This window comes from Silurus meridionalis, chromosome 8 (assembly GCF_014805685.1).
Source record: "Silurus meridionalis isolate SWU-2019-XX chromosome 8, ASM1480568v1, whole genome shotgun sequence".
Classification (NCBI taxonomy): domain Eukaryota; kingdom Metazoa; phylum Chordata; class Actinopteri; order Siluriformes; family Siluridae; genus Silurus; species Silurus meridionalis.
The window spans coordinates 20,868,585-20,883,999 of record NC_060891.1 but is presented as its reverse complement, the minus strand read 5'-3'; the positions used below and the strand labels follow the sequence as shown (position 1 = coordinate 20,883,999).

General features: G+C 40.0%; 1 protein-coding gene across 1 annotated transcript in view; it reads right to left on the bottom strand.

Annotated features, from left to right (window-relative positions):
* The window catches only part of LOC124390282 (AT-rich interactive domain-containing protein 1B-like), a 220,335-nt gene that overhangs the window by 140,531 nt on the left and 64,389 nt on the right, over positions 1-15,415 (bottom strand). The window contains exon 4 of the mRNA XM_046856120.1: positions 8,451-8,558. Coding sequence (XP_046712076.1) covers positions 8,451-8,558 — 108 coding nt within the window. The remainder of the gene's footprint in view (positions 1-8,450; positions 8,559-15,415) is intronic.

Genomic DNA, 15,415 nt, shown 5'->3' with positions numbered 1-15,415 from the left:
TAGACTTCTTACAAAGTATTTTACAGGATTTAAAAAAAAATACAAAACACTAAAGTATTTTGATACAAAATATAAAGCCGTTTTCATCAACCCTATCAAACACAAATTCCCAAACCCGATTTATATTTGAAATACATATTTGAAATACATGTATCACAAATATTGCCCATCCCTGCACATACTGTATCAACGATTATATCTGGTAGACCCCCATTACAATACCTCTGACTTTTCAAAAGATAAGGATTGTCTTCGCAAGTCCCTGTCGTCCTTCAGAAAGTAATCTTGTTATCTAAGAAGCCAACAAACTCCATCGATATTCTGTTAAATCTTATAATACATTTTATTTACCAAAAAAACCCCGCCTGAGTCTCTTGTTTCATTAACGCTAAGATGCATCGTGCGACTTGCAGAATATTTTTAGAAGGAGGCGACATTCCTTACCGGACGAATGCGCTGACATTCACACAGAGCTGTGGGCTCAAATGCATATCAAAGAAAATGTCAAATAAGTTGCGCAGGAGGTTGATCGTTTTCTCGAGTGCTAATAACCAAACAAGTACAATCTGATCTGATGGGAGAGGCAATAATAACAGGACTGTAATGGCATCAGGACAATTCATTGCCGTGCACACACACACACATACACCGAGATCAGTTCCTGGTCTCGGCTGTTGCTATGGTGACGCTAACAGTGGGCCCGGCTTTGAAAAGCAGATGTAATTTCAGCCTTGCGACAGCCAGAGGGAGTGCTGGCAGTGTTGCGCTTCGCCACTGACTGATTAGAAATGGGTCTGGGAAGGTGAAGGCGTGGACCGTACCATCCCGCTCATCTCCCTCGAGGGAGAGAAAACATGCAGCGGTGCACCTGAGTGGCTTTATTTTTCATCTCTTGCATGACAGCGATGTAGCAGATGCATTTAGCAGGTACACATTCATTCAGTGTGTGTCAGAGGAACAGGCTGAGAGTGGACAGCCTGAATCCCAGAGCTACAGGGCAGGACTGGAGGAAAAAAGATGAGACGAGTAGAGATGAGTGGAAGGCAGAAAAAAAGGAAGACAGGTGGAGAGAAGGAGAGGAGGGATTCGAGAGAAGTTTGAGCTAAAATAACAGTAACAGAGTGAGATGAGATGAGACGAAAAAAAGAAGTAAGCAAGAGAGACAATGGAGAAGGAGAGTGTAGGAAACAGGAAAAGTTGAGATAAAATTAGATAAGCAGAGTGGATTGTACAAAAGGAGAGAAGATTACTTGTGACAAGATTAGATTTGAGGAGATTAGATGAGACAAGACAAAACCAAAGTAGAAGGGAGGAGACATAAGAGAAGAAGAAAACAAAAGACCAGAAGACAACAGAGTATGAATGAAAAGGAAAGCAACGAGCAAGAAACACCATGAGGCACAAAAAGCAGAAGGAGACAAAACAGGACACAAAAAGGCAGAAAATGAGACAATGAAATACAATAAGAGAGGGACAAGAAGATTGAAGACAAGAGGAAATGAGACAAGAGGAAATGAGCAGAGAAGGAGGAGAGAAAAGAAGATTAGGTGACATGAGACAAGATTAAATGTGAAGAGATGAAACAAGACAAAACAAGAGGAGAGGAGATGAGGCGTCCAGAAGAAAACACAAAGGAAACATGTCCTGTGAAAAAACTAAAGCAGAAGAAAGAATGGGACACAAAAGAAGAAGAGAGGAAATGTGATCAGACAAAAGGAAAGAAGAAACAGATGAGTAGAAGAAGGCAAAAAAAGACATGAAAACGACCAGAGATAAAGAAAAATGATGCAGAAGGGAGGACATGAGACAATAAAAGACATGAGAGAATGCAAGCATGAGGATATGATCAGATAGAAATATGATCATATACATCAAATAAATAGAAAAGGGTGGGAGAGGAAGGAGGACAGGGGACAAAATGAATTAAGGAGAAGAGACAAAAAGTGAGATGAAACAAAAGAGAGAAGAGAAAAAAGGAGTTGTACAGTGGCAAAAGAGGGGCAGACAAAAAGACTGGAAACTAAACGGAATATAGAATGATTTAGAAGAAACAGAAGGTAAGGAAAGCAGAAGAGAGGACAGCAGGAGACAGAAAGAAGAAGGCAGAATAGATGAGGGGAGGAGAGCTGAGAGAACAGGATGAAAAAAAAAAGATAGAGGAGGAATCTTTTGCATGGGGGAAGACATTAAGTCCACACACACCTTCTCCTGCTTTCCCCTAATGCATTAGTTAATTAAGACTGCAGATTGGCTGGAGCCTGCAGTTATGAGCCCTTTCTCACTCCTCTCTTTCTCTCTGCACCTCAATTTCTCCCTCCTGCCTTCCTGCACTTCTCTTTTCCTCTTTGGATTATTCATTGTAAATGATGGCTGAAACCACTGAATGTCTAATAGTCCTTATATATAATACTTATAGTGCATATTAATAGCTCTTACACCACACATATATTAGTTCTGGGGTTTGAAGTCAGACTTCTGTGTCATTTTCCAACTAATGTTTCATTTTCATCAAAATGGAGACATTTACGAATGCGGAGCTGCTTATAAAACCTGCCAGGTCATGTGACCTTAACTGGCAGGATTCGAAATGGAAATGTGTGCAAATATATGTAGACAAAATTATATATATATATATATATATATATATATATATATATATATATATATATATATATATACTGTATATATAAATGCAATATATGTTTTCCTTATTGTTACATTTACTAAATGTGTCTGATATTGTTTTCTTTAAAATAAAGCTAAAACACACACACAACATGCTGTTATAAGAAAAAAGGCTGGTGTGATGTGAAACTTGATCACATTCCTATACCGTTTTTCTTAAATGTATTATTTTTATGCCACAGCGACATGATAACACCAACAATTTTTTTAATTTATCCGTTTGTAGCTACATTTAAAGTAATACATTTCATTCCTTACTTTGGAAAATGCAGGAAACTGGTACTCCCACTGGTACAAAGTGCAAAGAGACTCCATCCAAAAAATAAAGTAAAAACTTTGAATCCTTTTATTTGTTGCTTCCACCATACAAGTTAATTGTACACTGTTACTACATAAATTATAATGCAAGAGCAATTATATCAAACTGTAATTTCTTAATAATTCTAACCATTCAGATTTATCATAACTAGGATCTAGGTTGTCCCCTGCCTCAAGTTCCCTGGGATATCCTGTCAATATTTATAGGATAAATAGTATAAAAAAATAGATAAATGAATAAATAGATACATGGAAAGATGGAAAGATGGATGGATGGATGGATGGATGGATGGATGGATGGATGGATGTTACTCAAAATATCTTAATTTTTCTGAGAAATGTGTACTATTCAGGCATTTATGGAATTACCCCTCAAACACGTTCCATATTCTAAATGGTATTTACAGAGGCACCAAAAACTTTATTCACCTCCACCAACCCCCAACTACAAACCACCACCACCACAACCTCCACCAACCACCACCTTGAACACAAGGAGCATAGTTACTGAACACTTTCCTCATATCTCACATTCTTTAAATAAACTATTCCATAAGGGTGAATTATTCTTGCATTCTAATTAGGTTACACTAGAGACTGATTGTAGCATTGTGGGGTTCCAAACAGAATAAAATGGCAAAGTTAAAAAAAAAAAAAGATTTGACCTTGTATCAGAAGAATGTAGGTAGAATGTACAACCAAGTTTGATTAGCCCCCCACAGAAAACAAATAAACAACAAACAAACAAAAAACACACAAATTGTGATTGGTACTGACCGAACTGCTTATTAATCAGCTTTATATGTCCGTCCAAGCAAAAGCAAACACTTGATGACACATGGATAGACAAAAACACACTTGTTTGTTAACCAAAGAAACCAAAGCACAAGATTTTAGTGCAAAAATGGCCTGTTCATTTACAACATACTAGCCAATTACTGTTTCCATGTTGTATGTAGAAGAGGGTGGATAGCACTTTTGATTGAGTGTGCTATGCTATGCAGCAGTTTTCTCTGAGGAAATGCTGAAATTGGTTAGTGGGTGGGAGTCTGAGAGTTCAAAATAATACAAAATATTGAGGGGGTGGTTTAAGAGAAATAAAGAGAAAACAAACACCACTATAACACGTTATTGGGGAAGTAATAGCTTAGTGGGGAAGTGGTAGCTTAGTGGACAAGGCTTCGGAATTTGGATCCGAAGATTGTGACCTCATAGCTGCTTAGTTGTATGTATGAGATAAAATCAGAGCCGCTCTAAATAAGGGAGTCTGACAAATGGCTTAAATGTAAGTGTAAGTTATATTTCTAATAAAAACTGTGACCGTTAAACAGTATTGTGCATATTCTGGCTCTTCAGGTTGATCTAATGAACATCATAACTGTACAAACACTTTGTTCTGCAATTACCGGCTGTGTAATTATCACACCGTAGTAGATTACGGGTTCAGAAATAGTTCGCCGTCTAGATGAAGTGAGAGTGTGAAAAGAAAATGGCTGTAACATTATTTAGGTGTTGTACTCATCTCGGGATAAAATCAGAAGCGTTTCTGCACAATGGCTATCTAAAGGGCACAGAGGTGAAAGCCCTCACTGACCACAGTGTTATGTAAGAGTGCAGGCTGAGTGAAAACCTTCACACTGTGGGTGTTAATTCAACATTTGGGAGTTCTGCGTGTAGAAATATGTACACTCTTCACCACAGACAGACGGCGCTGTGTACCTGAAGGAGCACCTGGTTCTGCACCAACCTTAGGCACAAAAAAAAAAAAACTCAGACACGTTCTGTGTTAATTGCGTGTGTGTATTTTTTGGGTGTCTTCAGGCAGGAGAAATGTGAGAAACATGTTAATGGAGCACAAAAGCTGAGTTGGTGAAGGAAGCAAGGAAATGTAAGAAATGTGTAAGTGTGTGTAGCGTGTGTGTGCGTGTGTGTTTGTGTGTGTGTGTGTCAGACTGAGAAAGAAAGAGAGGAGGTTTTAGCATGTTTGCACTAGACTTGTATAACCAGAATTACAACTGCAACCACAAATAGAGTTTGAAGAATAAAAAATGGGGAAGGCAGAACCTACAGGTTATTGCATTATGTAATAAAGCAGTCCATAATTAGAATATTAGACTAATGCGTATACCATGTGTGATGCAGTAGTGGGAAAAGCCCAAAGAAAGCAAAATACAAGATAAAGAGACAGAAAGAGAGTCATACCATGACTGACTATAAATGTATAATAATAATCATCATCATCATCATCATCGTAACAAACCAACAGCTTGGTCTACATTCCAAATGTAACATTGTAAAAATTCAGACATCACAAATATTTACTAAGGTCTCTGATTAAAGATTAAGACGTTCCTCAGCTGTTCCTCATCCTGAGAACGGCTTGGGCTGACTCCTGAAGCCTGGAGTGAAATCTGAGCAGATTAGGATCTAACCCATGTGCTTGAAAAGCAAGAAATAATCCCATAAGCAAAGAGCCCTGGGGCAGTTGTGGGATTAAAGGAGCTAAATTCAAATAAATCTCCAAAGTACTCAGGGCTTTCTCACTTTCCGTGAACGATTGACACATCAATGCAATCTCTCATTTATAATAAAGCCCTTTCATGAGACAGAAAAAGAGATACAGAGAGAGAAAGAGAGATGGAAAGAGAGAAAGAGAGAGAGTGAGACAGCAAGGCAGGAAGTTGAAAGCGTACACGGACTGATTCAGTGAGAAGAGAAATGATGAAAACATGAAGTAACACAAAACACTAATTTCCATTGGAAAAAAAAAAAACAGAAAAAGAAAACAGAGAGTGAGGCCTACTGTCCTCGACTTCCTTCATTCACTTAAAGAACTGGCTGTGAAATCTCAGTCTAATTACACATAATTACAAAAGAAGGCTGAATCCAGACTCCCAATATTCCCCAAGTACACCTTTCCTTATTCTGGCCAGCCTCACCAAATATACTCAATTACTCCTCCAGTCAAACTCCTTTAATGATTTTTCTCTTAGTGAGTGAGAGGAGAGAAGACCGAGTGGGTGGCTGCAGGAGCAGGCGCCTTCGTTACAATGATGTTTAGTGTAGCAAAGCCTAATTTAATGTGCCCTTTTCCTACCAGTGTAGGCAGAGCAGTCAAAACAAATCTGTGTGCGTTTAATGTGGACATTAGTATGAAATGGTCAGTGAAATCTAGGTCTGCCCTGTGAAACGATGGGAAGAGAAAAACAGTGCATGCAGATCGAGTCTGTTAATTGCCCACCTGAGCACAAGCCCCGGCCCTGACTGACGACTCCAGGGACCAATCACAAACTGATATCCAGCAGAAAAATGGAGAAAGAAGCAGCGTGTAGAGGGACGTATGATCATTCTGTTCCTTCTCTGGTTATTTATTCATATACTGGCAGCATTTTTTAATACCCCGAGAAGAAAATACCAAGAATTTGTTAACTGAATAAGAAATCTCATAAAAGATTATGAGAATAATAAAATAATTTTTTTTAAACATTTCTTTTCAACAAAGACATTCTAGAAACCGATTGAAAGAATGTCTCACATATTACGCAAATACAAGTTACAGATAGATTATCTGACAAAAGTGAGTACACCCCTCACAATTTAGCAACCATTTTAGTATTTCTTTTGAAGGGACAATACTATAGAAAAGAAACTTGGATATATTTCAGTCAATCGAATTGAACAGCAGGTTAGATTTATTGTCGTCTAAAAATAACCTAACATACAGCCTTTGAGATTATTGTCTAAATAACCAGCAACAAATGTGAGTACATCCTAAGTGAACATATCAATACTGACACAAAACAAACCACTGTTATCCAGCCCTGCATTAATCCTCCTAGGCATGGAATTCACCAGAGATGCACAGGTTGTTGCTGGGATCCTCTACTACTTCTCCATTATGACATTACAGAGCTGCTGGATGTTAGACACATGGATCTTCTCTACCTTCTGCTTGAGGATGGTCCACATCCTGGCCGGTGTGTTTGGGGTCGCTATTATGTTGGATAACTGCAATTTGGCCCAGTTTTTGAAGGAAGAGCAATATGTTCTGCTTCATAATGTCACAGTACAAATTGGAATCCATGTTTCCCTCAATGAACCACAGCTCCCCAGTACCGGCAGCACTTATGCAGCCCATGATGCTACAACCACCATGATTAACAGTAGGAAAGACACAGTTTTCTTTGTACTTCTCACAAGGGCATCGCCACACATACTGAACACCATCTGAGACAAACAAGTTTATCTTGGTCTCATCAGACCACAGAACATGGTTCCAGCAAACTGTTTGCAGGCTTTCTTGTTAGACATCTTCAAAGGAGGCTTTCTTCTTGGAATACGGCCATGCAAACCAGCCTGTTGCAGTGTGTGGCGTACACGCAACCTCTAAAGCAATGCTACAGCACTTATGCTTCTGTTTTTTGAAGCAGCTTCTGCACTTGACGCCCAGCACGAAGACTCAATTTCTAATATGGACCCTTGCAAGGCCTGTTTCCAGTAAAACCCAACTTGGAAAACCTCTGTATGAACCTGGCCACTGTAGTGTAACTCAGTTTCAGGGAGTTACTGATCTTCTTATAGCCTCTGCCTCTTTGTGGAGTAAAAATTCAAATTCTCAAATCTTCAGAGAGTCTTTGCCATGAGGTGCCATTTTGAACATCCAATTGTCAGTATGGGAGATTTGTACTTCAAATTGTAACTGCTCTAATACAAGATACACAAATTTGTATAGTCCTGTCAAGCAGACAAAACATGACCATGATAAATAGGACATACTGTATGACATACAGCTGTTATCACTTAAGGTGCACTCCCATTTGTTGCCAGTTATTTAGACAATAACGGTTGTATGCATGTAACATGGGCATGGGCAAATATGTAAGCTTTATGCAAATGTATGTTTATTATTAGTAAAACCACCCTCGACATAGAGCATAAATACAAAATATTCTTGTAAATGTTTAAAAGTAATTATGGTGTTCAGAATTACGTAAACCATCAGAACACCAAATGTAGCTTTTGCTATGTTACCACACGGATGGTTTTATTTGTTGTATGTGTGCATTATGGAGGCTTTTTGTGTTTGATTTAACAGAAATGTGCATTGCATTAATCGCATGTTTATAAAATTTGTGCTGCTTAAAAGAATTTAATTTTGGCAGCCCTAATATATATATATATATATATATATATATATATATATATATATATATATATATACACACACACACACACACACACACACACACACACACACACACACACACCTATATATATATAAAGTTATATGTTTCTTGAGTTGAATCTTCTGAAATAGCCCACATTGTATTTCTAAAGCAAACAAGAAATCCCGCCATTGCAAAATAAACAAATGAATATGCCGAATTCTCAAAGCTGGCGATATCCTTTATTCTGCAAACTGATTGGTCAGCAGGATTGTCACTCACCGGCAGGCTGGAGGGCCGGTCCTGCTGGATCAATCCCATCTCATCATGGTTGGTTTTCCCAGCACTCCCTGTAGGCTGGCTTCTGTTTCCATAGCTCTCCTGGATCTCCTGAGAAAAAGAGTGTCACAGACAGAAGGGGAGAGAGAGAGAGAGAGAGAGAGAGAGAGAGAGAGAGAGAGAGAGAGAGAGAGAGAGAGAGAGAGAGAGAGAGAGAGAGAGAAAGATGTGAGTACGGTCTTATGGGATTTATACAGTATGTGTAAAATCGAGACAGTGAGAAAATCGAGAAAGTGGTCTCACACCAGTGACTCTTCTGCACTAGGAAACATTTTTAGCAGGTGACTATATCTTGAATATGAGTAATGTATTAAATAATTTGCTCTTTTAAAAGTATTATAAATTGAATATTATTATTCAATATGTTTTGATGCTTTTTATACATTTCAATCTTTTTATAGGCGTATAAGTTTGCTTCATTCTAAAATGAAATGCTACAAATTAGAAGAGAAAAATGCCTGGGATATAGAACCATATTATTGTATTCTTATAATTTGTGTAGATTTAATAATCATATGTTTGGTTAAAAATCATAACCTTGTAATCTATTAAATACTGTAAAGCTGCTATGGGACAATCCCTATAGTTAAAAAGTGCTATACAAATACAATTAAATAGAACTGAATTGAAATAAATTTCCTGCAGTTCTTGAAACATTCAATTGAGTTCAAAGTAACCCTCATTTGAGTTCACCATGACTTTTTTTCAGGATACGATTTCATCCGAATATTAATGATCCGTCTGTGATGTAATGTGCAAACACAGCAGGAATAAAGCAAGAGAAAATCAAATGCTGTTTCAATTTGTAAGGCAAGAACTAACTAAAAAAAAAACATTGAGCATCAAGCATTTCAAGCTAAATTCAATGTACTGCCAGTTCTCGGCTTGTAGCAAATAAATAAACATCTGTGCCCAAAAGAAAAAAAAAACAACAAAAAAGCAAGAAAGTGTGCTGGAACAAATGTTAAATAAATGTTGATATTATTTGACAAACACGTCTACCACATAACACAGATCCACAGGGAGCATTCTTCTTAATATTAAACAGAAAGGAAATGATTTGTGCTTGTCACAACTGCAGCGTTAAACATGAATGATTGAAGGTCAGGAATGGAGAACGGGGAACACTACGTCTTACTCATAACCCGTTGGACGTCAGAGGCAGAGACTGGCACCGGGCCCGGCGAGTATTCTATTACCTATTAGGAAGTCATTCATTTCTACAGCGCTTTAAAAAATACACAGCACTTCCAAAAGTAAACAGTCTGTCAAGATGAAAAGCGGACAAGGTCATAAACGGCTGTTTTGTGAGGAAAAAAACATGTCTTTCAAACTACAGACAGAGGAAGCGCACACACACACACACACACACACACACACACACACACACACACATCTAAATTAATTTATTTATATATTGTGTATATATTTCACGTTGACCTACATGCACACATTTGGAACATATTTATTCAAAATAATTTGCATTTAAATGAATTCCAAAGATTATTGTAATGACAGCTTGACAGGGTCGTGCTGGCGGAGGAAAATAATCGACAACATCAACGTGTGATTCAGCCACACCAAAGTTGATTGTTGCCCTTACACTGGCATGCCCTGAAAAGTTGCCACATAAACCACAAGAATTTGCCTACAATGACTAGTTATTCATTATAAAAAATATATTTTACGGTTGTGAAACCACAAAACAAACCAAATGCGTTTGTTTGATCACTTACTATATAGCAGCTATAGTTTTACAGAAAGAAATGCATCCTAAAGTGTTTGGTGAACTAGGAAATTTGTATGCTGTTGTCCCCTCACCCTCACACGTTCACTCAGGTTTGTTGATGGTGGTGTGGTGGGTTGTCTCTTATCCCAGGGATTCCTCATATCAGTGTTACCTTCTGGTTCTCCTTTTTAGTTATGCTGCCATAGCGAGTCTTGCCCAAATCCGCAACTGCACAGTGTCCTTAACTTTCATACAACAAAAGGACACAGAATAATCCATATCCTTCTCTTCCTGTCACCCCTCTTCTCTCTCTTTCTCTCTCTCAATCTCTCACTTTCTCTCTCTCTCTCTTGGTCAAGTTGAACATGCTCCTGAGGTTCCAGTGACCACTGGTCCTGCCGCCTCTTCCCTCCTCGGATCTTCCCACTTCACCCAGGCCTGCCTCTGGATAGTGTTATTTTCTATCCGAGGCCATTCTGTGCAACTGGGAACGGTTTCTCATCAATGCCCTGTGGTGCCATAAAATTCCGGAGTAAGAACTGTCGCTTTGAGGATGGATTTGGACTGTAGTTAATGTCAACAATCTGCTTCTGATCACCATCACTGCACCCCGCAACATTGTATATCTGCAATAAATTGACATTTGGTGCCACCCAGATGAGGATGGGTTCCCCCTTGAGTCTGGTTCCGCTCAAGGTTTCTTCCTTATGCCATCTCTGGGAGTTTTTCCTTGCCACAGTCACCACCAGCTCGCTCATCAGGGACAAACTTACACTTATAAAGAACATCGTATTCATTTTATCACCACATTATCTGTGTAAAGCTGCTTTGAGACAATGTTCATTGTTAAAAATGCTAAACAAATAAAAATTTATTGAATTAATTTAAATTCATTCAGGATATACATCTCAGTAACCAAATGTATCCCTAATGAGCAAAACAGAAGTGGAGGTGGCAAGAAATAACTCCCGGAGCCTTCATGAGGAAGGAACCTTGAGAGGAATCGGACTCGAAAGCAAACCTATAAAACGTTATAGAAACTTTCTTCTCCCTCACCAGCCTTCCTTTAATAGTGTTTTAAAGTTGATAAGATGACACATACAGTTTGTTCTCATGGTCCTAATCATGTAAAAGACAAAACAACTGAAGCAAGTGCAAACTCTAGTGAAAACAAGCAAACTGCAACACAACAAACAAAACCAAAAAACAAGACTACAGGAACTAGGAACATGATAAATGGTACAAAATGACACAAAATATGGTAGCAAAACAAAACCTTAGCAAACACACAGAGAAACTAAAAATTATTTAGCTGAGCTAAAGTGAGATTAGGTGTGAGTGACATGTGTCTAGGTCATGTAAAGTGCAGGGTAATGTGTTACCAAGTAGATCCTAGTTCCCTGTCCGGAATGTTATACTTTTTGTTAGAAAGTGCTGACACTAGAGACTCCTTCCAAGCATTCTCAACAATCAAACACATTTCTAGGTTATAATACAACACATTTTAATTATGTATAATATCAGGTTATGTGGCTTATGTTAAATACATAATATGTAATATATAAATAGCCAATATGTTTCCTTTTTGATGAATACCGAGAAGTATGCAATATGGTAAAAATTTTGGACACTAAACCATAAGATTCAAATATACTTTTTTACCATCCCATTCCACATTTAGTCCCCATTTGCTGTTATAATAACCTCCACTCTTCTGAGAAGGTGTTCCACTACATTTTGGATTGTGCTTGTGGGGATTTTTGCTTATTTAGTCACAAAGGCATTAGTAAAATCAGGTACTGATGTAGGCTGAAGAGGCCTGGGGTAAAGTCAGCATTCAAATTCATCCCCAATGTTTGAGGTCAGAATGTCTCTAGGTTACGTATATAACCTTAGTTCCCTGAGTGAACGAGATGCCGCATCACAACGCCTTGGAAACGCTTCCCTGTTGTTCATGCTCTGAATCACGTGTGTAATCCGGCCAGCGGCAAGATGGGACGTCACCGGCGGAAGCTACAATATGGGCATGCAGTGGAGCCGATGCTAGCTTCTGCAAAAGAAAAGGGAAGCGTGGCAGGGATGAGGGAGTGTGGCTTAGACACGCAGCGTCTGGTCCCCTCAGGTAACTAAGGTTACATACGCAACCTAGAGATGTTCCCTTTCAGGAACTCAAGCTGCGTAGCAATGCTTTGGGAACAAGAGTCCAATCATGCCACATTGACCAGTCCTTGCCTAGTGTGTGAGAGCACATCCAGAGCGCAGGAAAAGGAGCCAGGAGTGGCTCTAAGGTCAAGCTCATAGAACCTGACGAAGGTCAGTGGGGTGGACCAGCCCCCAGTGTTGCAAATGTCCCGGAGTCCTAGGCCGTAGAGGCCGCCACACTCCGAGTGGAGTGAGCCTTGACCCCGAAAGGAGCGGGGAGTCCAGAGGACTCATATTAAGATACAGTAATATAGCATCCACAATCCACCTACTGAGAGTCTGCTTGTTGGCAGGAAACCCTTTTCTATAGAGACCATAGCAGACAAACAGCTGCCCCGACTTCCTCCATAAACTCCTCCTGTGGACGTACGTGTCCAGTGCTCGCACAGGACGCAGTAGGTTTTGTTTCTTCTGGCCAGGGGCTTGAAAAGGAGAATGAAGAAAAGGAAAAAAGAGAATGCCTGCAGAACGACAGGTCGTGGGGGAGCCACGGGCACCTAAGGTATAGCCAAAAGGAAAGTAGTCTTGATAGAAAGATACCTAAGGGCCACCTCGGCCAATGGCTTGAAGGAGGCTCAGACAGAGCCGCCAGCACGACGGTGTCCTTCAGGGTCGAAGGAGCCAACCCTATGGCAAAGGTTCCTGCAGGAACTCCAGCACTGAACCAACTAGCAGTTGACTGAGTCTAATTGGTGGTGCTCGCACCACGCAAAAAAAAAAAAAGCGCCATTTAGCGGCATACGACTTTCTTGTAGCGGGAGCTCTGGATTGGAGTATGGTCTCCACTACCTCATTAGAGAGACTTAGCCAGCTTGAGAAAGCATTCCCAAAGCGTTGCGACGCAGCTCGAGTTCCTAAAAGGGAACTCTATAGCAGGCCATTCAAAGATCTTTCACTACAACCCCTGCAAACTGTATCTTCATTGAGCTTGCTTTGGGCATAGGAGCATTGTTATGCTGGAACAGGTTTGGGTCCCGTAGTTAAAATTAAGAGAAATGTTATGCTACTACATCTGAAGGCATCTTATACAACTGTGCACCACTATTTTTGTGGTAACACTTGGGGAAAGAACCAAGGATTCACTGTGTACTTTTAAAACCAGTGTAGGTTGTGTTTTTAACTGACTGAGTTTTTAGCTCTGTACAATCGAGATAGAAAACTGCATTCAGGTGGTGTGTAAAGTTACTGTTGCATCAGTACACATCTAACACATTCTTGGCCTCGAGGCAACGTCTCAGAGCACGCACTGTGTGATGCAGAGGCTTTGTAAACGGCCGGCATGTAAATATTTGAATAAAGAAGTCAAGATGCCTCAAGAAACGTTTTGTAAAGGTTACTTTTATACTTGTACAACAGTACAAGAATACTTCTGGCCTCTGGCACAGCATGGCAAAGATTTTCATGTATAACCTCTTCTGTTATGTTACATTTCCAGGAAATGATGCCTTTTATTAAATGATCATACACACGATAATTCGTGAAACGATGCACTAGGGGTATGACATCGCACGCAATACAAACCGTGCCCGGCTTCTGCTGCAGCTTATTGTAAAGGAATGAGAGAGGGACTGGAAGAGAAATGGCACAAGTGGGTGGTGAGAAAGGTAAAGAGAATTCAATCACATTATATGAGCACAATGACAGGAAGCGGTGTGATATTAGCTTATGTAAGGTCCCGTCAATGGGCTGATTTTCCAGCATTCACAGATGGAAAGTGCTTTAATGAAGGTATTAGGGGTGAAATGAGGGGAGGGAAGTGATTCCTCTTTTATCATTCTCCCTCAGCTTCATGGGTACAGTGTATGGATCGTTCATAAGGGCCTTTCCTCCATGTATTCATTCTTCTCTCTCTCTCTCTCTCTCTCTCTCTCGCTCTCAGTCACACACACTATATCCTTCTGTATTTCGCTCTTCTCTTCTTCTCTCTCTCTCTCTCTCTCTCTCTTGTGTCCCCTTGACAGGCTCCTCATGACTACCAAATGAATTAGTCATTCCCGTACCTTCCGTTGCAGATCCCAGCCAAATCTGCCACTAATTCCATTAATATTCATTAAAAATTAAGCTTAATTGCATGTCTTTTAAAAGCCCCGTGCCCCTTGCTGCCCTGAGGCTCTGCAGGACAGCCATTTCTGATTTCCACTGGGCAGCTCAGCTCTTCGCTTGTCAGCAAGCAAGGGACTGCGGTGCTGTGTTTTTTTGGGTTTTTTTGTATATGCATGCATGTGTGTGAAAAAGAGAGATAGCGCGAAATGGCTCGGGCTGAAACCGAGGGAGAGCGAGACTGACGCGCAACAAGACACAAACATGCGTATTTCACACATGAAAGGCAAAGGAGCGAGGGAACGCGACGGAGCGCCGCTGCGCCAAAGCCAGCGTGCTGAGACGACACGTCGCTCGCTCTCATCTCGCATTCAGAGCGCCGACGCTCCTATTGAACGCTGTATTTTTAGAGCGGCTCGCGTTTTGTGAGAGCAAAGGATGCGAGAAAAGTGGAGCGTTTAAAAACATAAATACCAAACGCACGGATATGATGGAGTAAGAGTGAGACTGATAAGAAGAAAAAGAAAGAGAGAGAAGGAATAAAGAGAGAGAGAGAGAGAGAGAGAGAGAGAGAGAGAGAGAGAGAGAGATTTATCCCATTCGTATTCATCCTCACGCTCCCCGGGTGTCATTAACCCAGACAACAATGCCACTTCAAATTGGGCTTTTATAATTAAAGCAATCAGAGAGTTGCCCAATATTACTGGGTGTCGAGAGGATACGAAACGAGAGAGCGGAAAAAAAAGAAAACGAATGCCGTGACTTATTAAGTCAGCAGAGTCGAGGATTGAGGTCTTAAAAATATGAAATGACACGTCAATATAACCTGGCTCTGCCGAAAGAGAAATTACTTGATAAACAAAACTGTGTACTGAAGCAACACCACCCCCCTTTTTCCTTTCAGACTCTCATTAGTTTTATTGATCCAGTGCTGTCA